This window comes from Canis aureus, chromosome 19 (genome assembly GCF_053574225.1).
Source record: "Canis aureus isolate CA01 chromosome 19, VMU_Caureus_v.1.0, whole genome shotgun sequence".
In the NCBI taxonomy this organism is placed as follows: domain Eukaryota; kingdom Metazoa; phylum Chordata; class Mammalia; order Carnivora; family Canidae; genus Canis; species Canis aureus.
The window spans coordinates 15,289,423-15,316,475 of NC_135629.1; the positions used below are offsets into that span (position 1 = coordinate 15,289,423).

The following is a 27,053-nucleotide window of genomic DNA, read 5'->3' on the forward strand; positions in this document are numbered from 1 at the left end:
GAGAGAGACCTGGGAGTGTGATGTTAAATCCAGTGGTTTGGTGGTGGTGGTGGTGGTTGTTGTTGTTGTTTTTTACCTTTGTTCCTCAAAAATTTAGAGCATGGTTTTATATTAGAATCCGGGGCAGAAAGAAAAAAAAAAAAACTAAATGCATGAAATAATCCGTATGGATTTGTCACGGGAGGCTGTAGAAGTGAAGCTTTTCAAGGTTATCGGACAGACTGGGGCCTTTAGCTGGGTTCCTTCACTGCGTGCCGTTTAGGTGTTAACGGGCATGAAAAGAGGTATGATGACACCGCCTGGTACTTGAGGAAGTGTATAATCCATATGAGGCCAAAGATAGTTGATTTAGGACCGGATAAGTTAATGCTATTGTCCTGAAGAGGGATTGAGGTAAAGCATTGTGAAATGGTTCTGGAGACATCCAAAAGCATATACTTAGGGCGGGGCTGTGGAAGAGGAGGCCTAGGAGGTGGGCCAAGTCTGTTGTTGGGGAGCTTGCATCTCTTGCCAGTGGGTTGGGGCTCTTTCCCATGGGTTGCCCAGAAACAGCTGTGGGTTACAGGGAGTTGCCCAAGGGAAGCTTTTCTTGGAGGATGAGTTTGTCCCCTGGGAGTTGTGGGGCACCAAAGAGGAGAAGACTGAATGCATGCCCACCATACAGAAGGGAACTTTTATGTAGAAATAAACCCAGAGTCAGAGTCGGTGGTTGTTCCTGAGGCCAACCTAGCTGAACTGACATAAAGGTAAGTGTGTCAGCCTTTGACTGAAGAGCTGAGCTGTTTATTTCAGAGACATCAGCTCCACTCTGAACGTGCCAAATCCAGTGTTTCGGGGAGGTTACTGATGTTCTGTTGGCATTCATGTGGTGCTCCTGCATGAGATGAGTCATCAGACTTCACCCTGGTAGTTCTGAACAGTGTGTGTTTTGTTGAAAAGAATCAGGAGTGAGGGAGTGCCTGGGTGGCTCAGTTGGTTAAGCAGCTGACTCTTGATTTCAGCTCAGGTGATGATATCAGGGTCCTGGGATCAAGCCCCACATCAGCTGCCCACTCAGCGAGAAGTCAGCTTGAAAATTCTCTCCCTCTTCCCCTGCCATGCTAGCATGCTCGCTCGCACGCGCGCGCTTTCTCTCCCCTAAATAAATAAATAAATAAGAATCAGGAGTGAGAAGGCCCAGAGAGGTGTGGATATAATAATAAAGCTTTTCTTTTCTTATTTATTTATTTTTTTTGGTGTTCAATTTGCCAACACATAGAATAACACCCAGTGCTCATCCCATCAAGTGCCCCCCCTCAGTGCCCGTCCCACAGTCACCCCCACCCCCCGCCCACCTCCCCTTCCACCACACCTAGTTCGTTTCCCAGAGTTAGGAGTCTCTCCTGTTCTGTCTCCCTTTCTGGTATTTCCCACTCATTTTTTTTTCCTTTTCCCTTTATTCCCTTTCACTATTTTTTATATTCCCCAAATGAATGAGACCATATAATGTTTGTTCTCCAATTGACTTGCTTCACTCAGCATAATACCCTCCAGTTCCAACCACGTCGAAGCAAATGGTGGGTATTTGTCGTCTCTAATGGCTGAGTAATATTCCATTGTATACATATACCGCATCTTCTTTTCTAAATCATATGAGTTTTATCTGTAAAGAAACATAGGATCATCCATAAAGCCATGTGGTATGAATTGTTTTAAAGAGCAGTACTCTTTAAGTGCTGAGGAAGTAGTTTAATATTTAAGATGCCCAGAATCTGTCTTGGCCAAAAGGAAACATTAATAAATAAACAACTGAGTAGGGGGAAGTCGGTTTTGGCCATATTTATGAGAAGGACTACTGTATATAAGGAAATTGAGATTTTTGTTGTTGTTATCTTTTGGTTAAACACCTGTGTTCTTAGCAAAAATATTTATGAAGCGGTAGACCACTGACCATTTAAATGTAACTTGAAATAATTATGTTACTCTCCTTGACCTATCCTTATATCCAGGAATTCCAGAGAATTAAAAGAAAGTCCTAGGCAGTTACTGTATTGAAAAACATTTGTTGGGATGCCTGGGTGGCTCAGATGGTTAATGTCTGCCTTCAGCTTGGGTCATGATCCCACGGTCCTGGGATGGGTCCCAAGTTGGGCTCCCTGCCACTGTTCCCCCTGCTTGTGGGCTCTCTCACTCTCTCTTTGCTTTCTCTCTCTCTCTCTCTCTCTCTCTCTCTCTCTGATAAATAAGTAAAATCTTTAAAGAAAGAAAAAAGCATTTGTTTTTTCTAGTCAGGAACCAAGTTGGAGGTAATTGGACTTAGATAATGATATACACAAAAGAAAATGACAATTTTGTAATGACGTTTTATCTGTTTAGAAGTGTATTTGGGGCATTTAAAAATACATGAAATATGAGGTCAGAAATGAGATTCAGTTTGTCTAGGCCAGGATTTCTTAACCTCAGCACTTTTGATTTTGGGGACTGGAAAATTCTTTGTTGTGGAGAACTGTCCTGCAGGATGCATCCTTGTAGGATGTTTAGCAGCATCTCTGGCCTCTGCCCACTAGATGCCAGTAGGGCTCTCCTGGTTGTGACAACCAAATATATTTCCAGACATTTCCAAATATCCCTTTAGGGGCAAGATCATCCCTAGGTGAGAACTGCTGATCCAGAGTAGGAATTTTACCCACTGCTGTCGTTAACAGGACAAACTCCCATTTAGTAGAATAGCACCTATTTGGTGCTATTTCTAACTTTCTATTATTAGTGACATCAACTTTTTAAAGTAGATCAGCTTAGTTTTCATAATCTAAAAATTTTGTTTGGGGAAAGTTTTCTAAGACATTTCCTTTAAAATCTATTTTATGTTTCATGTGAACTTTATTTTTACATTTAAAATTCCAAAGCAAAATTGGAATGAAAATGATTACAAACATTTCACTTTTTAATAGTATAGTGACAGCCAAGGATGTGCTGTCCCTGCTATGAAAATGTTTTTGCTGGGTAATAATGTTATCTTTTTCTATTTTAATTAAAGGGTCTTCCTTCCTTCTTTCCCGTCTTTTATAAAAACTTTAAAGAGTTTTAAAGAAACTTAGTGATTGTCTTGTTCCTGCCTGTCATTTTTCAGATACGGAAACTAAGGCATAATCAGGTGAAATGAGCTGTGGAAGGTCTCTAAATTAGTTACTGGCAAGGGAGAAGAAACAAGTTTCTCACACTAAAGAATTTAAATAATTTATGTAGATACTTCCTCTTCAAGTAGAAGGGAGCATAATCCCCAACTTCTTAAGTATCAGTTGTGCTGCATAATTGGCTTCCAGAGAGTACAATGTAGAAAGGAGGAAAGAGTAACTTTACAGTAGAGAAACCTGACAAAGAAATCTCAGGTGGGTGATTATGATCAACATCAGTAATCAGTCATATTTGATAGTATGCACCCGAGATAGGATGTGATGAACACAGCCCTTAGTCTCTTGTGGTGTTATCCCCAAAGTACATAACCTCAATGTAGGCATGAGAAATACATCAAACAAATTCTAATTAAGGGACATTCTATAAAATGCCTGCCTTTCTCCTCACAACTGTCAAGGCCATCAAAAACAAGGAAAGTTTGAGATACCAGCCCTGAGGAGACTAAGGAGACATGATGACTAAATGTCATGTGCTAGTTTGTATGGGATCTTGAAACAGAAAATGGATGGTAGGTAAAAATAAGGAAATCCAAATAAAATGTGGAGTTTAGCTAATAGTAATGTGCTACCACGGATTGCTTAGACAGATGTACCATACTGGTAGAAATGTTAGCTATGGGGGCAAATGGAGAGAAGATCTCTAAAAAAAGGAGATTTCAGTATATCTTTGCATTCTTTATGTAAATCTTAAACTAATCTGCAAAAAAAAAAAAAAAAAATAGTAGTTAGTGGCAGACCCCTGCATAGGCCCCAGCCCTCTGGCTACCTCTTCACAGGATATAGAGATTACCACATGTGAGTGGTGTTAGAAGAAACCCTCTTCTCACGGGCTCAGAATCCTCATGAAAGAATTACGTATTTGAAGGGGAACAGCGCTTTGACATTTTCTTGCATCCATTTTGTTTTCTCATAATCTTCTACTTTTATAGCAGAGAGTGAGGAAGAAGATGAAATTGAAATGGAAGTTGAAGACCAGGATAGCAAAGAAGCCAAAAAACCAAATGTCATAAATTTTGACACCAGTCTGCCAACATCACATACAGTACGTAATGTAGTTACAGATCTTATACCGTAGGTACATCCCTGTAACGGTAGATGGAGGTTCCTACCAAGTGAATGAGGGTAGCCTTATTGGATATTACCTCACAGTAGAAAATTGTGGATGAGGATGTGGGCTCTTTGCCAGTAGATACACATACTTGACTCTACTTTTCAAGCATTTTGATACTATTTCCTGGAATAATTTTTTGAAGAATTGTCACCCTCCATATGTTTCCACTAGTAATGGAGCTACTAAAGTACTTCTTACTCTCTGTACTACTTGCTACCAGGGTGTTGGTTAACATGCTAACGTTTTATAGTTGTCATTTGTGATATTTAGACCTAGAAATGTTTCTTAGAGGAAAGATTTTGAACTAAAAAGTGCTCCTGAATTTATTTGTGAGGCATTTTTCACGAGATAATAGAACTTCTACTATAAGAATCAGAGGGACGCCTGGGTGGCTCAGCAGTTTGAGCATCTGCCTTTGGCTCAGGGCATGATCCCAGATCTGGGGATCAGGTTCTGTATTGGGCTCCCTCTTGGGAACCTGCTTCTCCCTCTGTGTCTCTGTGTCTCTCATTGAATAAATAAATAAAATCTTAAAGAAAAATAAAAGAATCAATTAGATTTTCATGTGGGAGACTGAGACACCAACTTATTAGATAAATATTTGTACGATCTTCATATTTCTTTTATACTCTGATTTGCTCTTATGTCTTTTGAGCTTGTATTTCTATTACATATCTAAAATGACAGTGTATCTATGTGTTCTTGTATAGTATCTGGGCGCTGATATGGAAGAATTTCATGGCAGGACTTTGCATGATGATGACAGCTGTCAGGTTATTCCAGTCCTGCCACAGGTGATGATGATCCTGATTCCTGGGCAGACCTTACCTCTTCAGCTCTTTCGTCCTCAAGAAGTCAGTATGGTGCGGAATTTAATTCAGAAAGACAGAACCTTTGCAGTTCTTGCATACAGGTAAATTATTAGAGTGAATTTGCTTAACATATCCTCTCTCACGTAGAGTCACAGCAGAGGTCAGTGTTAAAGCCAAACCCGACTATTACTTTGCATGCACAGGAGACTGGATAAAGATGTAAGGTAAGAAATGTTGATGAAGAGATTGAAAGTGCAAGTTGGAGTATTTATATTGTTCTCATTACCATCCAGATCAGACACTTACTGTCACACACAATTAAACTTTCTGGTTTTTGAAATTTTTAAACCATTAATGTCTAATAAAAATTTCTGGAACCTTCTTTTCAAACATTGTCATTATTTGAAGAGAAAGAGGGCTTCTACATTTTAACGTAAAGGATTACTTTTACAAAGAGGTAGTTTGTTCTTTTCTCTCTCTCAAAATTCATAAGTTGTCCCCCTATAGCCCAGTGTCAAACTGGTATTTCAGATATCCTTTGGCAGCTGGAGGAAATCATTGGTAGAGGCCGGAAATGTACATGGGGATTTCCCACCCCAGTATAATGCTGCTAATATTAAGCAGTAGATATGATGGTCTATTGAAGTAAAAGAATGTCTGGTTTGGGAAACGAGGGTTTAAAATCCCTGTCAGTTGTAGATCATTTTCAGTGACTAGGGATCTATTATTTTGCTGAAGTGCTCTAGTTGTAATTCTTTTTTTGTTTCTTTTTTTGTTCTAATTGTAATTCTGAAGCCTTCTATATCTGCATTTCCCTGTGCAATCTCAAAATAAAATAATAGCTTTGCAATAAGGGCTAACTGCTGTATTTTTTTTTATCATGTGTTGCTTTTGCCACTTTGCATATTTAAAAATTAAATGTTCAAAATTATTTCCTTTTAAAATTTATCTTGGAAGTAATCTACAGGAGAGGGAAGCACAGTTTGGAACAACTGCAGAGATATATGCCTATCGAGAAGAACAAGATTTCGGAATTGAAATAGTGAAAGTGAAAGCAATTGGAAGACAAAGGTTCAAAGTCCTTGAACTAAGAACACAGTCAGATGGGTAAGAAATACCATAGATCTTAAAGCTGTGTGTACATCATTAAATGAGGTGGTTTTCTTACATTTTGTAACTTTTAATTAGTTGTTCTCTTTCCCCTGGAAGATATAACCTAGTGGTTTCCAACTTAGCTATGCATCAGAACCATGTCGATGGTTTTTAAAACTATAGAAGCTTAAGTTTCATCCTCATCTCCCATTCCTAGAGAGTGCTTTAATCTTGGATGAGGCTGCAGCATCTTTTTCCATGAATTCTGGATGATTCTCATGTCCCTCTAGTTTTGAGAATAGTAATATAAACCCAAAGTGCAGTGTCTTTGGGGACAGGCTTCTTTGGGATTGAAAGCCTCTCTTCAAAGTGAAAAAGGGTGGAGAGGCCACAAGCTCCTGAGCTCTCTGAGCTCTCTGTGTGTGCACCGGGACAGCTGTCATGTTTGCAGCATTCCTGTGATACTTGAAAACCACACTGCTTACACCTGCCAGCTGTTCCACCTAAGCTGTAGAAACCATCTGCAGTTAGGACCCATCTCTGGTGTGAATTTTACATCACCCACAAATGTATAAACTCTATAATAAGTGATCACTGAATGCTTGTTGTCTCTATACCTTCTAAAGTTTGGAAGTTCTCTGAGTATATTGTTTTAACAGTTATTTTGACATGGCTTTCTTGGCTCAAGCTTTTTAGGTACTACTAACCTCATCCCCCCCAAAAAAAAAAGAAAGAAAATTCAGTTTACCTTACTTTACCCTTTTAAAAACAAAGCTAAACAAAATAAACATTTGTCTTGATGATTGCATGCTACGTCTTAAGGGAATGGTTCTCAACTCTGGCACATAAGACTCAAAGTCTTTCTTATGTTACAAAGGTACAGATTCCTGGATTCACCTAGTCTTAGTGAATTTGTCTTTTATAGCCAGAGCTGAAAATTTTATCTGACCTCTGTGTTGAAAAGATAATATCTGCTGAACACTTGGAACTTCAGAGGTTTTGTCTTGTTTTATTCACATGGTGGACATTCACAAATATGACTGAATTATGGAAGTCTAATGGATGAGTGAGGCAACCCTTTGGTGCTAGAGAAAGCATAGAAAAATGAGGGATGATGTCCCAGAGCCCTCAATGGCACCCCCTCCCCCCAGAACATTCATGGTGCAGACTCCTGTGGTATTAGCACACTGTACTGTCATTACAGGATTGTATATCTGTCTCCCTCAATAGATGAGCTGCCTGAGGACAATGACTAACACTTCTATATATTCTGTACTTAGGATCATAAATGCTACATGAATGAATGAAACAGTGTCCTGAGGGCTCTGTACTGTGATAATTAGCAAGCTGTTTAGTTACTGCAGATTTTACTAACAGTTCCATACTTAAAGTACTTCCTATCCCCCTGCTAATAACATTTTGATTATTTGTGAGTACTATATTATGGGAACCATAAAAGAAAATTGACTTGGGGAAAAAAATAAGTTTCTGAGGCTTTCTTGACTTTTGATTGTGAAAAAACTATTTTGAACACAAGATGGCAGTAGACCATTAACTCTGAAAACAGGTCAAAGACTATCTGTTTGACTAGTTAAAGATAAACATGAAACGGATAGGGTTAGACAAGACTTGGCAAGGGCACATTCTTTCTATTATCCCATAGACCCTATGCTAACAGGTGAGTCTTTCTTAATATAAAACGCTTCCATGGAGTGAGATTCCTCTAGTTCTCCTGCCCCTCTGGCCTCTAACTCCTTTCAGTAGAAATGGTGAAATGGAGATAATCTAGTGCAATTTCCTCTTTTTCCTCAACTAAATACTAGAGAGATAAAATGATTTGTCTAAAGTGATGCAGCTAGGAAGCAACAGTTGGTTGGTTTTAGGTCCCCTGACTTCCAAACTAGTGCTTCTTCCACTCTACTAGAACTCCTTCAAGCACCTTGAAACTCCAGCCAGTTTCCTGTTCTCCAGGCAAATAGTGTTAGATAAATAGTCATCTGTCTTTTACATAATGACCCTTCATATAAAAATCATAGCACTGCCATCTATCCTTTTCTAAGTTAAGAGTATTGATTTCTTTGGCATTTTCTGAACACATGAAGGGTTTTTTTGTTTGTTTGTTTGTTTGTTTTGTATTTTGAAAAGTTAATTAAAAAGTAGAATTGTGTCACTGAATCACTATAGAACCCTTCAGAAGTTCCTGAGGGGAAACAAGCATTCCAGAGGTGGGGCAGGATGGCGGAACAGTGGTGTCCTCAACTCACCTGGTCCCACCAACTTACCTAGATAACTTTCAAAACGTCCTGAACACCTATGAATTGGACCTGAGATTTAAAGAGCTGGAATGCTACAGGGAGAAAAGTTTTCACTTCTAACAAGGTAGGAAGGCAGAAAAAAATAAAAAAAGAATAAAGTAGGGGAGGGGATCTGTGACTAGCAGGGCTAAAGTGGACGATGAAAGCCTCCCGGACAGGAAAGCCCAGCCCTGGAAAAGCGGGAACTTTAAAAATCTGCGCTGGATTTTTCCTGATGGAAAAGTGCTTGCAGGGAAATCGGGCAGAATTGCAGGAGGGCCAGTGAAGCCTCAAGATTCCTGGTGTCACTATAAGACGAGGGGCGCCCGGGGGAAAACACCACAAACTGCAGGCCGGTATATATATCGGTAAAGGGTGGAGCACCGTAGCCCTCGGGGCATTTGGAAGAGGCCAGTCGGTTAGACAGGCTGGCTCTGGATGGAGGTGGCTGTGCCCCTTTCCCTTCAGGAGCGGTGGCCCCCAGGAGCACAGTTCCAGCAAAACAAGGCACCCAAGTGGACAAAGCCAGCGATCCTGCGTTCCCCCTGGGACAGGCGGGACCGGGGAGGGCACAGGACAGTGAGAACTCTTCTGCCGCTGGGCACCCCGCAAGCTATGCAGATCAGCACACAGGCACCAGCCCCCAGGAGCATCTAAGCCAGTGTGGACAGGGAGACAGCGTTAGTTACAGGTGGGGAGCTGACTCTAGAGCTGAAGATCTGGCCACCACCATTGTTGTTTTTCATCCTTGTTTCACCTTGTGCCTTGGAGAGGTGGATTCCAACAAAGGAAACACAGGATAAACAGCTCACACTGAGCCCGGCACCAAGCCAGGGGAGGGACATCTCCACCCAGGCACAGACACCTGAGAATCACCACAGCAGATCCCTCCCCCAGAAGACCAGCTGGAAGAACAAGGGAAGAGCAACTTCTTGACCAAGCAGCGCTGGAAAGCTCCAGGCCCCAGAGAAAATAGAGGGAATATAGTATATAGAACTAGAGGGTCCTCCCCCCCCCTCCCGCTTTTTTTTTCTTTATTCCATTACACTTTTTTTTTATCTCAGACTAAAAATCTCCAATATTTTTTCTCTTTTCCCACCTTAACTACAATATTTTACCAGCTCTTCAGTTTTAAGCTTTTTCCTTTTGACTTTCATATTTCTACAATTACATGTCCTAGATATATTTTTCACTTCTGGATTCCCTTCAGCATATTCAATTTAATTATGGGAGATATACAAGATACGGGTTTTTGTTTTGTGTTTTTTGCTTTCTCTGCCATGTTTTGTTTTACAATGGCAGAAGTTAATACCTCCAAAAACATGACCAGAATACACTCAGAACCAAGTGGAATACCATGCTGGTTCATTCTGTTAGATTATATTCTGTCTTCATTCCCTTTCTGCCCCCCACTTCTGTCTTATTTATGTTTTGGTGGTCAGTGTTGGGGCTTTCTATAAGTATAGCTGGTTTATATAAGTTGGGAATTGAGCATCTTCTAACATACAGAACAAAATACACTCAGAACCAAGAGGATCACCCTCTAGGATCCCTCAGGTAGACTGCATTCTTTCTCCACTACCACTTCTTCACCACCACAGTCCCCTCCCCTTTTTATCTTTTATCTTTTTCCTTTTTACTTTTTCTTTCATTTTTCTTTTTTCTTTTTTCTTCTTCTTTGGGGTTTTTGGCCTTTTTACTACATTGTTTTAAAATTTGTTTTTCTCGTTAGTGGTCCTTTTATTCTGTTCTGATCTTCTTTTTCATTTTCTGGTCTCTGACCTCGTCAGAATCATGTGGGGTGGGATTTACTTAGGTCATGGTTGATATTTTTGACTCAGCCCGCTCATACAGCTACTCTGCACTGAACAAAATGACTAGAAGGAATAATTTATCACAAAAGGAAGAATCAAACGGTACTCTCTGCCACAGAGTTACAGAATATGGATTTCAATTTGATGTCAGAAATCCACTTCAGAAGCACAATTACAAAGCTACAGGTGGCTCTGGAAAAAAGCATAAAGGACTCTAGTGACTTTGTTACTGCAGAATTGAGATCTAATCAGGCCGAAATTAGAATATTAAATGAGATGCAATCCAAACTGGATATCCTAACTGCTGGGGTTAATGAGGTGGAAGAAAGGGTGAGTGACATAGAAGACAGGTTGATGGTAGGGAAGCTAAGGAAAAAAAGAAAAAAAACAGCCCATGAGTAAAGGCTAAGGGAAATAAATGATAGCCTGAGAAGGAAGAATCTACATATAATTGGGGGTCCAGAAGATGCCAAGAGAGAGGGCCACAAAGTATGTTTGAACAGATCATAGCTGGGAACTTCCCTAATCTGGGGAAGGAAACGGGCATTCAGATCCAGGACATAGAGAGATTCCCCCAAAAAATATCAATAAAAACCATTCAAAACCTCCACATTTAATAGTGAAACTTACAAATTCCAAAGATAAAGAGAAAATCCTTAAAGCAGCAAGAGACAAGAGAGTGTTAACTTATATGGAGAGAGATATCAGATTAGCAGCAGACCTCTCCACAGAGACCTGGCAGGCCAGAAAGGGCTGGCAGGATATATTCAGGGTCCTAAATGAGAACATGCAGCCAAGAATACTTTATCCAGCAAGGCTGTCATTCAGAATAGAAGGAGAGATAAAGAGCTTCCAAGATAAGCAGTAACTGAAAGAATACGTGACCACCAAACCAGCTCTGCAAGAAATATTAAGGGGGACTCTGTAAAACAAAGAGGAAGCCCAAAGAAATAATCCACAGAATGGGGACTGAAAACGTAACGATGACACTGAATTCATATCTTTCAATACTTACTCTGAACATGAATGGGCTTAAATGATCCCATCAAAAGATGCAGGGTTTCAGACTGGGTAAAAAAGCAAGACCCATCTATTTGCAGTCTATAAGAGACTCATTTTAGACCTAAGGACACCTCCAGCCTGAAAATGAAAGGTGGAAAATCATTTACCATTCAAATGGTCCTCAAAAGAAAGCTGGGATAGCAATCATCATACCAAATAAAGTTTATACCAAAGACTATATAGTAAGAGATGAAGAGGAACACTATATCATACTTAAAGGGTCTATTCGACAAGACCTAACAATCATGAATATTTATGTTCCTAATGTGGGAGCTGCCAAGTATATCAACAATTAATAACCAAAGTAAAGAGATACTTAGATAATAATACAACTAATAGTAGGAGACTTCAACACGGCACTTTCTGCAAATGACAGCTATTCTAAGCAGACCATCACCAAAGAAAAAAGGGCCTTAAAGGATACACCGGACCAAATAGATTTCACAGATATTTACAGAACTTGCCATCTGAACGCAACTGAATACACATTCTTCTCAAGTGCACATGGAACTTCCTCCAGAATAGATCACATACTGGGTCACAAATCAGGTCTCAATTGATACCAAAGGATTGGGATTGTCCCCTGCATATTTTCAGATTACAATGCTAGAACTCAACCAGAAGAAGAAATTTGGAAGAAACTCAAAGACATGGAGGTTAAAGAGCATCCTACTAAAAGATGAATGGGTCAACCAGGAAATTAAAGAAGAATTAAAAAGATTCATGGAAACTAATGAAAATGAAGATACAACTGTTCAAAATCTTTGGAATACAGCAAAAGCGATTCTAAGAGGGGAAATACATCACAATACAAGCCTCCCTCAAAAAATTGGAAAAAACTCAAATACACAAGCTAACCTTGCACCTAAAGGAATTGGAGAAAGAACAGCAAGTAAAACCTACACACCGGGTAGAAGGGAGATAATAAAGATTTGAGCAGAACTCAATGAAATAGAGACCAGAAGAACTGTAGAACACAGGACGCCTGGGTGGCTCAGTGGTTTAGCACTTGCCTTCTGCCCAGGGGGTGATCCTGGAGTCCCGGGATCAAGTCCCACATCAGGCTCCCTGCATGGAGCCTGCTTCTCCCTCTGCCTCTCTCTCTGTGTGTGTCTCTCATGAGTAAATAAATAAAACCTTAAAAAAAAAAAAAAAACTGTAGCACAGATCAACAAAACCAGGAATTGGTTCTTTGAAAGAATTAATAAGATAGATAAACCCCTAGCCAGCTTTATTAAAAACAAAAAAGACTCAATAAAATCATGACTGAAAGAGATCACAACCAATACCAAAGAAATACAAATGATTTTAAAAACAGTGTGAGCAGCTATTTGCCCACATATTAGGCAACCTAGAAGAAACTGATGCATGTCTGGAAAACCACACATTACCAAAACTGGAACAGGAAGAAATAGAAACCTGAACAAGCCAATAACCAGCAAGGAAATTGAAGCAGTCATCAAAAACCTCCCAAGACACAAAAGTCCAGGGCCAGATGGCTTCTCAGGGAAATTCTATCAAGCGTTTAAAGAAGAAATAATACCTATTCAACTAAAGCTGTTCTGAAAGATCGAAAGGAACTGAATACTTCCAAACTCGTTTTATGAGACCAGCATCACCTTGATTCCAAAACCAAAGACCCCACCAAAAAAGAGAATTATAGACCAGTATCCCTGATGAACACGGATGCAAAAATTCTCATAAGATACTAGCCAATAGGATCCAACAGTACATTAAGAAGATTATTCACCATGACCAAGTGGGATTTATCCCTGGGATGCAAGGGTGGTTCAACACTCGTAAAACAATAAATGTGATAGATCACATCAACAAGAAAAAAGAACCATATGATCCTTTCAATAGATGCAGAGAAAGAGACACTTGGGTGGCTCAGCGGTTAAGCGTCTGCCTTTGGCTCTGGGCATGATCCTGGAGTGCCAGGATCGAGTCCCACATTGGGCTTCCTGCATGGAGCCTGCTTCTCCCTCTGCCTATGTCTCTGTGCATCTCTCTCTCTCTCTCTCTCTCTCTAAATGAGTGAATGAATGAATGAATAAATATTTTTTTTTTAAGATAAATGCAGAGAAAGCATTTGACAAAATACAGCATCTGTTCCTGATCAAAACTCTTTTAGAGTGAAGGGATGGATAGAGGGAACATTCCTCAGTGTCTTAAGAGCCATCTATGAAAAGCCCACAGCAAATATCATTCTTAATGTGGAAAAGCTGAGAGCCTTTCCCCTAAGATTATGAATGTAACACTCTCATCACATTCAGCATAGTCCTAGAAGTCCTAGCCTCAGCAATCAGACAACAAAAAGAAATAAAAAGCATTCAAATTGTCATCGAGGAAGTCAAACTCTTCCCTCTTCACAGATGACATGATAGTGTACATAGAAAACCCAAAAGACTACACCCCAAGATTTCTAGAACTTATACAGCAATTTGGCAGTGTGGCAGTATACAAAATCAATGCCCAGAAATCAGTGGCATTTCTATACACTAACAGACTGAAGAAAGAGAAATTAAGGAATCAATCTCATTTACAGTTGCACTCAAAAGCATAAGATACCGGGGATCCCTGGGTGGCTCAGCGGTTTGGCGCCTGCCTTTGGCCCAGGGCGCGATCCTGGAGTCCCGGGATTGAGTCCCGCGTTGGGCTTCCGGCCTGGAGCCTGCTTCTCCCTCTGCCTGTGTCTCTGCCTCTCTCTCTCTCTGTCTATCATAAATAAATAAATAAATCTTTAAAAAAAAAAAAAAGCATAAGATACCTAGGAATAAACCTAACCAAAGAGGCAAAGGATCTATACCCTAAAAACTACAGAACACTTCTGAAAGACATTGACGGAGACACAAACAGATGGGAAAATATTCCATGCTCATGGATTGGAAGAATTAATATTGTGAAAATGTCTATGCTACAGGGCAATTTACACGTTCAGTGTAATCCCTATCAAAATACCATGGACTTTCTTCACAGTGTTGGAACAAATAATCTTAAAATTTGTGTGAAATCAGAAAAGACCCTGAATAGCCAGGGGAATATTGAAAAAGAAAACCAAAGCAGGGGGCATCACAATGCCGGATTTCAAGCTGTATTACAAAGCTGTGATCATCAAGACAGTGTGGTACTGGCACAAAAACAGACACATAGATCAATGGAACAGAATAGAGAATCCAGAAATGGGCCCTCAACTCTATGGCCAACTAATATTCGACAAAGCAGGAAAGACTATCCACTGGAAAATGACAGTCTCTTAAATAAATCATTCTGGGAAAACTGGACAGCCACATGCAGAAGAATGAAACTAGACCATTCTCTTACATCACACACAAAGATAAACTCAAAATGGATGAAAGATCTAAATGTGAGACAAGAATCCATCAAAATCCTAGAGGAGAACACAGGCAACACCCTTTTTGAACTTGGACACAGCAACTTCTTGCAAGATACATTTGAAGGCAAGGGAAACAAAAGCAAAAATGAACTACTGGGACTTAATCAGGATAAAAAGCTTCTGCACAGCAAAAGAAACAGTCAACAAAACTGAAAGATAACCTACAGAATGGGAGAAGATAATTGCAAATGACATGTCAGATAAAGGGCTAGTATCTGAGATCTATAAAGAATTTATTAAAGTCAACACCCAAGAAACAATCCAATCATGTAATGGGCAAAAACATGAATAGAAATTTCATCAAGACACACACACACACATGGCCAACGAGCACATTCCGCACTTGTCATCAGGGAAATACAAATCAAAACTACAATGAGATACTACCTCACACCAGTGAGAATGGCAAAAATTAACAAGACAGGAAACAAATGTTGGAGAGGATGTGGAGAAGGGGGAACCCTCTTGCGCTGTTGGTAGGAATGTGAACTGGTACAGCCACTCTGGAAAACTGTGTTGAGGTTCCTCAAGGAGTTACAAATAGAGCTACCCTACGGCCTGGCAACTGTACTACAGGGTATTTACCCCAAAGATAGAGATACAGTGAAATGCCGGGACACTTGCACCCCAATGTTTATAGCAGCAATGTCCATAGTAGCCAAACGTGGAAGAAGCCTCGATGTCCTTCAACAGATGAATGAATAAAGATTTGGTATATATCTACAATGGGATGAATCCCCACCATTTACTTTGACATGATTGGAACAGGAGGGTATTATGCTGAGTGAAGTAAGTCAATTGGAGGACAGTCATCCTATGGTTTCACTCATACGGGGAATATAAGATATAGTGAAAGGGATTATAAGGGAAAGAAGGAAAAATGGGAAAAATTAGAGGGAGATAGAACATGAGAGCTTCCTGACTCTGGGAAATGAACAAAGGGTAGTGGAAAGGGAGGTGGATGGGGGGGATGGGGTAACATCCTGGGTGACAGGCACTGAGGATGGCACTTGACAGGATGAGCACTGGATGTTACACTATATGTTGGCAAACTTCAATAAAAGAAAAAAGAAAAAAAAATTCCTGAGGATTCCTTGTCATGTAGAGAGGAAGAGGAGATTCATGCCCTATTTGGAATTCTAGGACAAGTTCTCTTACCTGTCATAACTGAAACCAGTAATCATCTGAATTATTAGAATGGTCTCAGCCTAATTTGAAAGTTTTTATTGCTCAACTTTATCATTAAAACCATTTTATAAGTTACATTTCATTGGTTTTTATAATAGTTATATAAATTATGTAACTCTAATCACAAAACAACTACTATAAGCACGTTGGGAAGAAACAAAGTACTTTTGTTAAAAACAAAACCCATCTGGTGGGAGAAGAACTAGCCCTGTGTGTATAGCAGACCCCCGAGCATGTCTAAGAAAAGGAGCAGAGAGTGTTGCTGAGTCCTGCAAGGCAATTCAGACAGCTGGTACCACAGACTGATTATTAAAAGGATCAATAAGCTAGTTTTTCAGTATCATTAATGTTTTTATCGTAATGCAATAAAATCTTACAGAATAGTTGAGTTAAACATCATTCTTAATTTAGTTGCTGATGACCTTGAAGAAGAATCCGATTTCTAAACATTTCTGTAGAATGGTGTACACTTTTGTTTTAAAAATATGATTCTAAGTATTTGTGTTCATGTGACAGGTGAAGAAAATAGAGGTTTTATTTGTTTTTATTGAGCTTTAGTAATAGAAGAACATTTGAATATAGTTTGAACATGTTTGTTTTTTTTTTAACATTTTCAGAAGTCATGCAGACATAAATTTGAGCTTGCAGGAAGAAATGAAGTTAGTGAAATGAGTCTAACCGAGTTAGCCATTTTCATTTAATAAATTAGTAGAAGTATCAAAATTTCATTCCTAACTTTTTGTGGGTTAAGGCAGTAATTAATATGAAAAACCACTTGAGATTTTCTAAACATAATAATAAAGCAGAGACTTTAATATACTGAACTTTGTGTGACAGTGATTTCTTCCAACATTTGAATGTGCTAATACATTCAACATTGTAAGAGCTATATACTCTAGGAGATATGCTTCAAAAGAAAGTAGCTCATAGGTACAATGTTCCTGTTGGCATTTGTTCATGATAAATGTTTGCAGTTATGATATTCTCAAGTAGCAGTCTGAAAATGATGAGTTCACTCTCGTGGGAGTTTAATTTTTAGGTTAAAAAAAGTAATATGCATATTTTGATTCTTTGAGTTTTCAAATTAAATGAGAAAGAAAAAATGCACATAGAAATACAGGCTGCGTGAAATTTTATAGTCTTATTTTAACTATCCACATAAATGAGTTCTTGATTTGCTATTGCTTTCTCTACTTACTCCTTCAGTTAGATTAGACTTAGAAGAGGGGACAAGTGTTAAGAGCCAGGAAGCAAATGGGAAACTGGGAGGGGTGAGGTGTGTAAGAATGTCTAAGAAACGAATTTAGAAGTATCAAGCAGTAGTAGATGGTTGTGTTTTGATTTTTCAAATTTTGTTTCATTAGTAAACTGTATATTTATCTGAAATATACAAATCTTCCTTTGCATTTCACATGAGATTGAAAACCTATGCTTTAGATTATCTTTGATTTTAACTTTGGTATGATTTCTAAAATACGGTATTTTCTGAAAATTCTTATTACATCTTAAATCGGCATCTAATAAATATGTTTAAAAAAGAAAACTGAAAATCTTAGTATTTAAAATTACCCAAAATGTTTAGAAACTTAATAGTTTGAGTTAGTGTATTTTAAAAATGAACACCATGCTTGGTTCTCTTTATTTTAGAATCCAGCAAGCTAAAGTGCAAATTCTTCCTGAATGTGTGTTGCCTTCAACCATGTCTGCAGTTCAGTTAGAATCCCTCAATAAATGCCAGATATTTCCTTCAAAACCTGTCTCATGGGAAGACCAGTATTCATGTAAATGGTGGCAGAAATACCAGAAGGTGAGAAACTGATTTTTTATGCATCTTCAAAATATGAAGACAGGTTGCTTTTTTTTACTGTATTTAAGAAAGGCATATAAACAACACTCGTGCTTCATTCCCCAGACACCTTCTGTGGTAATACTCTAGCTGCATTTGATCAAAGCTAGAGCTTCTGAAAATTTCATGGGCAGTTACTTATGTAAAACAGTTTGCAGAAATAGTAAAATGTCACAGTCCTTAAGGTGTTCTTGCTATTACGCTTGTCAGTTGTGTATTAGTTAATAGCTTGTGATCTTAGTTCTGGAGGAGTCTCTTAATAAATTTCTTACAATCAGATCAGGTGTTTGGCTCTTGAATCATAAATACATTACCTTAAAGAAGAGTTTCAAGTAGCACATAGAAGTAGTGTGTCTCAGTTCTTCTGGACTTCTGAAAGAAAAGCTTTTTTAGCTCTTTATACAATATGGGTTGACACCACAAAAAATGGCTGTTAAAGCACTGCTTGTTTGGACATTAATTCTTACACATATCCTTCTGGTGAGATCACTATTAGAGAAAAATTGATGAAGCCTGTTTCTACTCATTTTTGAGATGTATCAGTTTTGAGTATAAAATAGCTAATATTTATGATTTCTGCCTAAAGTAAATGATTACTAGTTTTTAAATTTAGGAAAAATAGGCTCTTTGAGGTTTATCTTCTTAAAACATGGAGATGATGTCTATTTTAACCTGAAAAATCATCCATTAATCAGCCATATTCTTTGTCAAGTAGTGCAGGTTTTAATTTTGAGTAAATTAGCATAGGATCCTAACTTGATATAAATATGGATAGTTGATACAGGAGTCTTATACACTAATCAGTGTACTACCACTTTTAATGTTCTTGAGGTAGAATTCATCCAGTTTTCAGAGAGGACTTTGTGAGGATGGTTGCTTGGGGGGCAGTAGGCTCATAACCAGGTGTCTATAGGTTTCTTGCTTTTGTTAATATGTATCTCAGGTGGGCAATTTGAGGCATGCTTTTGTGTGTTTTAACAAGTGTTTCTAAGAAGAATCTAATAAAGTTAGATTGCTTAAGGATTCCCATGCAACCTTGACTCTAATATTTTTGAAGGTTTTACAGATAATGCCATAAGTTTGCAGGCAACTTTTGTATAGCTAGGCAGTCCTTCTTTTTTCAACCCTGATACAAACACTTTAAATATATTTTTACCCTTATCTTAGTTTAGTGGTAGAACAGTGGAAGATTTTGTTGTCTTGGTCATTTTAAATCTCAGTATTGAAATAAGTATGTCAGAGTCAGCTCTGGGGTACGTGGGCTCCAAGGGAGTGGCTTTGGAGTTACTAAGTCATATAATGCCTAATAGTATATACGTTCAGCACCAGTTGGTACCAGGATGTTATGGGGCAAGGAAACTGCATCAAGATACTGCCTGTTTATCGTCCCAGTATTTAGACCATTGTGTATTTCAACTATGCAGGTTTTTTTTAGGGGATACTAAGTATTTTGGTTTATATCATTCTTCTGCACTAAAATTGGTTGTTAAAAATCAACCATTAAAAAATCCTAATTTAAAAAAAAAATCCTAATTTAACTCTGCTTCATAAAGTGGTAAGCATAGGGTGAGAGTGACTGTAGTTCGTTTCTGCCTTAAATACTGTGTTGGTGGTGGGTCCTGTCTTTGGGATCTTGCTCTCTCAAACCTGGACATGATGAGTTACACAAATAAGACTGCTTTTTTTTTTTTCCACTCTAATTTTTGTGTGAATTACCGATTGAGTTCTTCCTGTTCTGTGGCTGAAGCACCTTAGCTTGTTCACAGCAAATTCCGACTTAGGCATTTGCAACAGGGCTGTTGCTGGCTTACCACAAGCAAGGAGAGCCAGACATGCAAAGACCAAGGAAGCACGTTTTCTTGGAACCAGGTCCTTTCCCCTGCTGTCCTACTTCCCCGTAGTCGTAGAAGTAAATTCTAAACTCTAAAACAGTAGCACTGAGTTACTTCCGTATTCACAGTCACCAAGGACTAAACAGAAGGTGCTAAGGAAGAAGCATAAAAGGTTTTAGGAAATACAATCCTTTTATCCCATGTATTTTTCAGATTGTTAAATGCATTCCCTTGCTTAAAATTTGAGTAAAGTTTGTTAGGTCCTGAGATTTGGGTTTAGATTACTAGGCCAAGAAAAACTGCTAGCTGATCTATTTTGGACTGCAGATGACCTACAAACTCTGTTCTACTTTAGAAAGAGGGCTCTGAGCCATGCACAAAGTGAAGGGAAAGGGGACAGTTGATGGCCGTCCCTGGTGGGGGCTCCCTGTGCATTAGAACTGTTTCAGTGGTTTGGCTTTCTGTGCCTCTTACCATAGGACTGGGTTATATAACCCGCTTGTCTTTAGATGGACCTAAGGCTCAGTTCACTCCATTTGTAGAGTTCATTCACATCTGCCTCGTACTTCCCGCCAGGATCTGAAGCAGCGCATCTGTTCGTCTCTAGGTCTGAGAGAGGTAGTTAGATAGTCAGAATTGGGAGATGCTTCCATGATTCTAAGCCAACCCAAGTGTATCAGGTTACCCCACACTTTTTCAGCATAAATGATTCTTAAGGGGATCCCCAGGTGGCTCAGCGGTTTAGCGCCTGCCTTTGGCCCAGGGCACGATCCTGGAGTCCCGGGATCGAGTTCCACGTCGGGCTCCCAGTGTGGAGCCTCTCTCTCTCTCTATGTCTATCATGAATAAATAAATCTTTAAAAAAAATGATTCTTAAGGCATCCAGGCATGTAGCCTTCCTGAGGTGTATTCAGTTAACCTTGAAACTGCACACACTTCTCTCTTCACATTTCCCATTGAGAACTGCATATTCCAAATGACATAAAATGAGGCTTCCACAAGTATTCCTGTGTCATCTTCCATTTTGACAGGGATGCATCAGAGATGTCCCTAATCACTAAGGAGTTAGGCCAGTATAATCAGGAAACTCTTCCAGGGATCCCTGGGTGGCACAGCGGTTTAGCGCCTGCCTTTGGCCCAGGGCGCGATCCTGGAGACCCGGGATCAAATCCCACGTCGGGCTCCCGGTGCATGGAGCCTGCTTCTCCCTCTGCCTATGTCTCTGCCTCTCTCTCTCTCTGTGACTATCATAAATAAATAAAAATAAAAAAAAAAAAAAGAGGAAACTCTTCCAAAACTCACTTCCATCTGGAAATGTTCCTTACTTTGTGATTCCATCTTTGAAACTAGTATTTACTTCTTTCCTTTCCTATCACCGTGTCTTTCACTCCTCACTGGGTTTACTGTAGTGGGGTTCTCACAGTGAGGAAACTTTTCTTTAACCTATTTGGGAGTATGACAAACATTTTTAAATGCACTCCCTCCTTACCCAGGGTATCTCTTCATTCCTTTATACAGCCCTACTGTGTTCATCAGAAAAGAGTTGAATATGAAATCTAAAAAAAAAAAAAAAAAAAAAAAAAAAGACATGTGAAAACAAATTAAGGAAGTGATTGATGCTTATCTTTATCTTTCCAGTCTCACTAAATTTATAAGCCACGCTCCTACAGAGCAGGGAAGAACTGAACACTGATTCTCCAGTGTGGGCTCACGTGCTAGTTTGTAAGTCTGCCAGAGTTTCTAAGTCTGCCAGTTTCTCTATGAAGATGCAAATGCTCCCATTTCATTCAGTTTTCTTATGTAAAAGGATACATACTATCCTGGACCTTATTCTCTCTTATAGGAGATTCTTCTGTATCGGCTTTTGGAGCACTGCTTCCTTGTTGATAAAGCAGCACGGTGTTCTCTTGTATGGCTGCACTATAATTTATATAACCAACTCCCTGTGGATGATGGTATACAAAAGACCTTTCTTCAGTGTATATGATAAATTTTGATAAGTGGGATTATTGGATTAGAGGAAAACTGCATTTGTAATTTGGACAGATATTTTCAGAGTGCCTCCCTCATGAGGTTGTTCCTGTATATACCCTGATATGAGCTTCACAGACAATGTAGTGTCCAACTTAATTTTTGCTGATCTGATACGTAAAGTATAGAATCTTTTTGGAGGTTTAATTTTAATTTCTTTGGATATGAATGAAGGGTAACATTTTGTGTTGAGTAGCAATTTGTATTTCCTTTATTAGGAAGTATGTGTTCATAGTACTTGCCCTTTGTAGAATTTTAGGAGTTCTTCATACATTAGGAAACTTATCCCTTTATCTGTAATTATTAGGTTCCAAACATTCTTCCTGGTTTGTGATTTGTCTTTTGACCTTTGGCGTCCTGTGGAAAGGGTTTATTTTCCCCTAAGTAGTTGAATGTACCCTTTTTTGTTAATGCTTCTCTATCTGAATTATAGCCAGAAGGGACTTCTCTGTGCAGAGGAATCTTTATTTAAAAAAAAAATTAAGGGGATCCCTGGGTGGCGCAGCGGTTTGGCGCCTGCCTTTGGCCCAGGGCGCGATCCTGGAGACCCGGGATCGAATCCCACATCGGGCTCCTGGTGCATGGAGCCTGCTTCTCCCTCTGCCTGTGTCTCTGCCTCTCTCTCTCTCTCTGTGACTATCATGAATAAATAAATAAAATCTTTAAAAAAATAAAAAAATAAAAATAAAAAAATTAAAAATAAAAAAATTAAAAATGTAATATTTTATTTTTGATTGTTGAAACAAAATAAAAACTTTGAAGGTTTTTATCCACATATGGTTTATTCCAGTATGAATTTAACTCTTTTTTCCCAGATGGTTCCCCAGTGTCCTGTTAGCATTTTCTGCAATGCACGTATTTCCTTTCACTGATACAACCAGATATCCTATAGACCAAATTCATGATTTTTTCTTCTGCTTTGTTGTCAGTCTATTTGTGTGCCTTCACAATACTGTTAGGACTGTAGACAATTTATAATTTTTGTGACTAAAAATATGACCGGTAACCCCCTTACTAGTGTTCTCTTTTTTCAAGGTTTTTGTGGCTACTCTTGTTTTACCTTTCCATAGGAATTTCAAAATCTGTTTTTGTCTTGTCCCGGAATATTATTAATAGGAGCACTAAAACAATAACATTTGTTGCCTATTTTTATATTAAAGGAGAAAAAAGTCTTGAAGCTTAGGCCATGTGTAGTCAGGGACTTCCGCAGACAGAATTGTGATTTCCCAGGCATACATTTTATCCTTGTAGTTATATGTATCTGCCATGAGTTTAGAATAGTGAGAGCAGAAAAGAGAGTGCAGAGTGTCATTCCATTCCACTTTTTTATAAGCAAGTAGTAATGTGGTAAATGAAGGAATGAAACAAAAACTAGTAGCTTTTGAATTACTTAAATTATTATTATTTACATTGCTGATTGTGATGGGATTTAATACAATAAATGACCACCTTTGGTTACCATGTTTATCAGTGGTGATGATTTACTATTCAAGTTTAGCCTTTTGCATTACTCTTCCAATTTCATTGCACTTCAAAGAGCCATTTAAGTAGAGTTTCACATTTTTTTTTTTTTTTTACATTCCACATTGTTGGAAGGCAAAGCTGGAGCTATAGTTATGAAGCTTAAAAATGGAAGAATGTGATGGATTACCCTTCAGGTAACAGAAATTTCATTTTAAGGACCTTTCTGCCTGCTTTCAATAGTAAATCCTCTTCCCAGAGTGAATATTTCTTCACTAGAGAATCATTCATTGGTCACTTTTAAGCACTTAACTTTTGGGCTAGTATTAAACATTTTTTGGAGGTAGAGCCCTTTTATGAAGTAAGTTGTGGACTGATATATGTGAAGAATGCCCATAAGATGCTAGAACAACATCACTATTACCCAGATAGAAGACAGGAGCCTCTGCTATTGTGCCAAAAATGTAAATTGGACTTTTAAATTTGAGATATCGAAACACTTAATTTTGGGCATTTGCCCTGTAAAAGCTAGCTAGTCAATTTTTTCAGTTTGTATAATTGACTGTATAAAGCACATTACAAATATTAAGGATAAATATACTTAATGATTTGTAAATAGAACTTTAGAATCTGTCAAGATAATCCTGATAAAGAATTGTTATTGGCCTTCTCACTTTAAAAAGTTTCAGAACTGAGACACTGGAGTTTCAGCTTAGTCACATTCACAATGCATGTGTGGGCAGCAGGGCACACGGTTAACCATCCTGGCCATCCTGACACTCTGCACTGCTCTTAGTATACTAGTGTGTCACATTCTGTTCTCTTTATGTTATGGGGAGGAATGTTTATATTTGAATAAATTGGTGTAGTTTCTCTTTATCTCGACCTGCGTGCCAAATAAAATTATATGCTTTTATATTACAAAAATGATCATTCTCCCATCATTCTAAGTGTATATTAATAACTGAATTGGGAGTGTGTAGTGTTTGTCAGCCAAACTGAAGCTTCTTTGTATTTTTGTCATTTTGTAAATCTAAGTATATACCACTAGAAGTAAGCTTCTCTGCACTAGAGTGTATGCTCCACAGGACAATGATTTTAGTCTTTGTTTTAATCACTGGTATGCCCCAAATGCATAAAGGTAATGCCTGACACATACTGGTTGCTCAAAATATTTTTTTGAATATTCAAATAACGGTTAGAGTCAGACTCTGCATGCACAGCCTAGCAGCTTCCCACTTGCGAACTGTGACCTTAGGCAAGTTTTACCATCCTTCTGTGCCTCTGTTTCCTTATCTTTAGAACAGGATGATAATGCTACCAAACAATTTTTGTAAGATAGGTACAGTGGTCTCCATTGCTATTACTGAGTAGTCAGGGTTACCTGATAGATTGCTTTAGCATTTTTTTTTATTCTGTGTGTTTATTCTGTAGCATTTATTTGAACTGTGATGAAAATCCTTAAACTTAAGTTTTTGTCTTAAATGTAAATACTGGAGAGTAACTTAAGTGTCTTATGTTCTGGCTCCTCTGGCTTAAATCACTTTTTGAACATTTACGTGGAGGCCATCCCAGACTCATCTTTTGATAGCTTCAAATATAAGGATTATATCTAACCAAAAATTCTTCTCACCAAAGAATCCATTCATTGGTTTGAGCTTCCATTCATGAGCCTTGAAAAACAAATCGATCTTCATCCATGTAGTAGCTCCCTAAAATATTTAAAAATAATTACCATGACCCCTTGAGAGGCAGCTCCAAACCAAACATCCCTAAAGCAAACTCTTGATCTCCTCTTAGCACCCTGGCCCCTGACAATCGAAGTTCCCATTTCTGTCACAGATGGAGAACATCATTGTCCCATCTTAGATTCTGGAGGTCTTCAAGCATTAAGATTGCAGGAAGAGTAGGATGTGAGCTCTGCAGGACATTGGTTAGACTGTAACTGTCGACCAAGTCCCCCAAATCTTTCCTACATGTGTCTTGTATTCATGTTTCCCCATCTCATACCTATTCACTTGGTCTTGTATGTGCAAGCATAGGATTTCCCTTTCATTTTGTTAAATCTTATAGCTTACTTAAGAGTTCTACACTGGGACAGTCCATTTTGAGCCACCTTTCCCCCTTTCCCACCCACTTTTCATGTGTCATGTCCGATGTCAAGTAACAGTTTACAAAATTATGAGTGTCTGTATATATGTAGGTTTTTCTTTATTGGGAAAGATGTAATCACATTCTTTATAGGTTTGATATGCCTTGTTTGCTCAGTTGGAGCATATCCTCTCCTATATACATACACAACAATGTATTTATTGTTCCTTGATATTTAGGTTGTTTCCATTTTGTTGCTGTGAACAGCATTACTGCAATATATTCTCTCAATCATATTTTTGTGTCCTATAGAGAACACTTCTCTTTCCAGACTTTCTTGGTAGTTTTTATACATTTATTTTTCTAGGTGAACTTTAACTTCTACTTCTAAATTCCAATCTCATTGGTATTACATTGAATATTACATTGAATATATACTTGAGGACTGATGACATCTTAATAATTACTGAGTCTTTCCATCAAATATAGAAATTCTAGTGGAATTTAAGTATAATTCACATTTTTCTTTGGATTTAGACATACTTTCATTTAGATTCCAAAATACATCTGGAAGACATACCCAGTGGTTTTCCCCCTTTTCCTGAGTTCTATGAAGTCAGGACTTAAAATCATGTTGCGTCTCAACTGTATGATCATTATTTCCTTGGAATTGCCTCACCTATGTTTGCCTCTGCTGTAATTCAGTTGAATGCTATTTAAAGTTTTACACAAAGACCACCTGGATGATTTTTGGGTTTTCACTGTATGTACTGAACAAGTAATAGTATAAAAGCAGATGATGTAGTCAACAGAAATCTGCTTAGCCACTCTTTAAGTTCATCTTAATTTTACAAAGTTTGCTTGGCATTGAAATTTTAAACTTGGGACCCCCGGGTGGCTCAGTGGTTGAGGGTCTGCCTTCAGCTCAGGGCGTGATCCCAGAGTCCAAGAATCGAGTCCTGCCATCAGGATCCCTGCAGGGAGCCTGCTTCTCCCTCTGCCTATGTCTCTCATGAATAAATAAATAAAATCTTTTACATTTAAACTTTGCCAGTTAAGAACAATTCTAGTTGCAATATAAATTGAAAGATAAAAAACATGATTATCAAATTTTTAATAGAAAATCATCTGTTACAGGTTTATCTACAAAATGCTCCATATTTTTGAAATTAGAAAATCTTTTCCAGGGCCAGAATTGTCTTCAAATATTTTTCTACCATAAGAATCCTTAGAGTTTTTTTAAATGGCTTTTTTGTTTGTTTGTTTCAGAGAAAGTTTCATTGTGCAAATTTGACTTCATGGCCTCGCTGGCTGTATTCCTTATATGATGCTGTAAGTATTACCTTGTACATTTTGTTTCTATGGTTCCACCATGATTAAGGGTCAATAGAACAAAACCTAGGCTTTCATACTTCATGGTATCTCATTTTCAGAGCAAATGCCATCCTTTACATTTAGGTAGAACATGAAGGAATCAGATACTACTGGATTTCCTTTGCCTTTAATCTATAGAATTTTTCACTTTCCCAGTTTCTAGTGGCTTATAAACTCAGGACAAGATGAGGCGTTTTAGGGTCTATTAAGGATGTGAAGTGTGGTAAGTGGTAGGTAAATTTAGAAAATTAAAGAATCCCGTAACAATGTTTTGTTTTTCTTCCCTAAACGAATATATGAACTTTATCTCCTGATCCTGTTAGTCTACTACATCTGCAAGTGTTTTTGCTCCTCAAATTGTAATACTTAGGCATCACGACACCTTGCAAAAGTTAGACTGGAATTGTTCAAAGAATATGGGTTTTAGACACAAGGCCTGTGTTCAGCGCTTGATTTCTATAATCTTCTATGTGGT

The 27,053-nt window shown here is 38.4% G+C and overlaps 1 protein-coding gene and 1 long non-coding RNA gene across 7 annotated transcripts in view; one reads left to right on the forward strand and one right to left on the reverse strand.

Annotated features, from left to right (window-relative positions):
* Positions 1-27,053, forward strand: part of CRBN (cereblon) — a 33,057-nt gene that overhangs the window by 850 nt on the left and 5,154 nt on the right. The window contains exons 2-7 of one of the 4 annotated variants that reach the window (XM_077858017.1): positions 3,110-3,368; positions 4,103-4,215; positions 4,995-5,197; positions 6,054-6,203; positions 17,591-17,750; positions 26,474-26,536. In XM_077858017.1, the coding sequence (XP_077714143.1) occupies positions 4,132-4,215; positions 4,995-5,197; positions 6,054-6,203; positions 17,591-17,750; positions 26,474-26,536 (660 nt within the window). In that variant the 5' untranslated portion in view covers positions 3,110-3,368; positions 4,103-4,131. The remainder of the gene's footprint in view (positions 1-3,109; positions 3,369-4,102; positions 4,216-4,994; positions 5,198-6,053; positions 6,204-17,590; positions 17,751-26,473; positions 26,537-27,053) is intronic. The other 3 variants (XM_077858018.1, XM_077858015.1, XM_077858016.1) reach the window with 3 other exon arrangements.
* LOC144289685 (uncharacterized) overlaps positions 1,344-27,053 on the reverse strand; it is a 29,039-nt gene continuing 3,329 nt past the window's right edge. Inside the window, exons 2-5 of one of the 3 annotated variants that reach the window (XR_013357570.1) lie at positions 24,747-24,825; positions 21,111-22,114; positions 18,104-20,230; positions 1,344-1,642 (exon numbers count right to left, since the gene is read on the reverse strand). This is a non-coding gene — a long non-coding RNA (uncharacterized LOC144289685). Of the gene's footprint in view, positions 1,643-15,857; positions 20,231-21,110; positions 22,115-24,746; positions 24,826-27,053 lie in introns of those variants that run through there. The other 2 variants (XR_013357569.1, XR_013357568.1) reach the window with 2 other exon arrangements.